At 43.4% G+C, this 2225-nt stretch overlaps 1 protein-coding gene across 1 annotated transcript; it reads right to left on the minus strand.

Annotated features, from left to right (window-relative positions):
- Nucleotides 1-1060: 1060 nt before the first annotated feature.
- Nucleotides 1061-1999, minus strand: LOC120856307 (olfactory receptor 2A5-like). The gene has a single exon (XM_040231471.1). The coding sequence runs from the start codon at nucleotides 1997-1999 to the stop codon at nucleotides 1061-1063; it is 939 nt and encodes a 312-aa protein (XP_040087405.1).
- Between the last annotated feature and the right edge of the window lie 226 nt (nucleotides 2000-2225).

Raw genomic sequence — 2225 nt, forward strand, 5'->3', positions numbered from 1 at the left:
GTGCTGGTGAAGACTTGAGAGTCCCTTGGACTGCAAGGAGACCAAACCAGTCAGCCCTAAAGGAAATCAACCCTGAATATTCACTGGAAGGACTGATGTTAAAGCTGAAGTTTGGCCACCTCATGAAAAGAGCCAGCTCACTGGAAAAGACCCTGATGTTGGGAAAGATTGGGGGCAGGAAGACAGAACAGGATAAGATGGTTAGATGGCATCACCAACTCAACAGACATGAGTTTTATCAAACTCCAGGAGACAGTGAAGGACAGTGAAGCCTGGGGTGCTGCAATTAATGGGGTCGCAAAGAGTCAAACATGACTTAGTGACTGAACAATGACAAAATATAATTTTATATAGGATATTGCCATAAGTTTTTTTCTCCTATGCATACATATTTTACTCACATGGTTCCATGCTGTATATTCTTTGCAGTAACCTGTTGTATAACATATTATTCTATTGTTTTTCTGATTATTCTATCAGATTCTTCAAAAAAACATATTAAAACATTAGGGAGGAAGGTGGGAGGCAGGTTCAAGAGGGAGGGGACATATGTATACCTATAACCAATTCATGTTGATGTATGGCAGAAACCATCACAATATTGTAAAATAATTATCCTCTAATTCAAAAAAATTTTAAGAGAAACATGAATTAAAACACTAACAAATATTTGAGAATATTAATACAAATCATGTATTAATATTTCAGCCATTATCCCTTTTTCTGTCATAAGACTGGCATTTCCAGATAAGACCTCCTCCTTCAGGCTGGATCCAAGAATCAAATGGCAGAAGATCACAGTCTACTTACAACTGACATGGAAAATGAACAATAAATGAACTTTCACTGTTGTAAGCCACTAAGACTAGGGAGCTATTTCTCATTGCACCATAATGTAGCCAGTTGACCAAGATAGCTATGTTAGTTTTATTTCCCACCTTTGTTCAACTGACCAAATACTACATTGGTTCACATGTATAATGTTGGTTTCATACATTATAGATACTCCACCTTTTCTCAACATTGGGCATTCTACCTTAGATTCTGCCTGTCTCCTAATTCAGTAGATCACTCTACCCTTCCCCATCACTTTGAGAAAAGCCACCTTGATGTCCTTGTTCCTCAGACTGTAGACCACAGGGTTGAGGAGGGCAGAGAAGACATAAAAGAGTGAGATCTGCTTGTCTTGCTCAGGGGAATACCTTGAATTGGGCTTCATGTAGGTGGCTGGAGCATAGAAGAATGTGATCACAGTCAGGTGGGAGGCACAGGTGGAGAAAGTCTTGCAGCGGGCCTGCATGGACTTAATCTTGAAAATGGTCTGGGCAATACGGATGTAGGAGGCCACAATGAGCAAGAGTGGGGCAACAACCATGAAGACACTGATGACTAGGTCCACCATTTCAATGACATGAGTATCCATGCAAGCCAAATTTCGTACTGAAGGGCCTTCACAGAAGTAGTGGTTGACCATGTTGGGCCCACAGTATGGCAGCCTCATGGTGAAACAAGTGTGGATCAGAGAGAAAAAGAAACCACAGGCCCAGGTCCCAGCTGACAGTCGTGTGCACAGGCCCCAGCTGAGGATGACAGTATAACGCAGTGGATAGCAGATGGCCACGTACCAGTCAAAGGCCATGACGACAAATAAAATGCACTCAGTCAGGGCCAGTGCACCAAACATGTACATCTGTAGCCAACAACCAGCAAAGGAGATGGTTTGAGATCGAGAAAGAAGATGCACCAGCATCTGGGGCACAGTGGTGGTGACACAGCCCATATCCAGCAGGGAGAGGATACAGAGGAAAAAGTACATGGGAGAGTGGAGATGCGTGTCCAGGCATATCAGGGTGATGGTGAGCCCACTGCCAAGGACTGAGCTCAGGAAAAGAAGAAGGAAAGCACTGAAGAGGGTCCTGTTGGTCCTAGGGTCACTGGAGAAGCCAAGCAGGATAAATTCAGAAACCCAGCTTTGGTTCTGCCCCGGAGGCATCCACATGGTGGACCTATCAGAGAATTACACTAATTTAAATGCCATCTAAAATATGATAGTTTAGTAAGATCTGGAGGCAGAAGCTCTAGGATTTTAATTTTGAGCCCACTGCTCATCTAGTGCCTTGCAGTTACTTAACCACTCTGAGCCTTAGGCTCCTCATCTATTCAGTTCAGTTCAGTTCAGTCGCTCAGTCATGTCTGACTCTTTGCGATCCCATGAACTGCAGCAC

Source organism: Oryx dammah, unplaced genomic scaffold, assembly GCF_014754425.2.
Source record: "Oryx dammah isolate SB20612 unplaced genomic scaffold, SCBI_Odam_1.1 HiC_scaffold_28, whole genome shotgun sequence".
Taxonomy (NCBI): Eukaryota; Metazoa; Chordata; class Mammalia; order Artiodactyla; family Bovidae; genus Oryx; species Oryx dammah.

Excerpts from the sequence above, each read along its gene's own strand:
- LOC120856307 (XM_040231471.1), bottom strand. The coding sequence starts at position 1,999 with ATGTGGATGCCTCCGGGGCAGAACCAAAGCTGGGTTTCTGAATTTATC.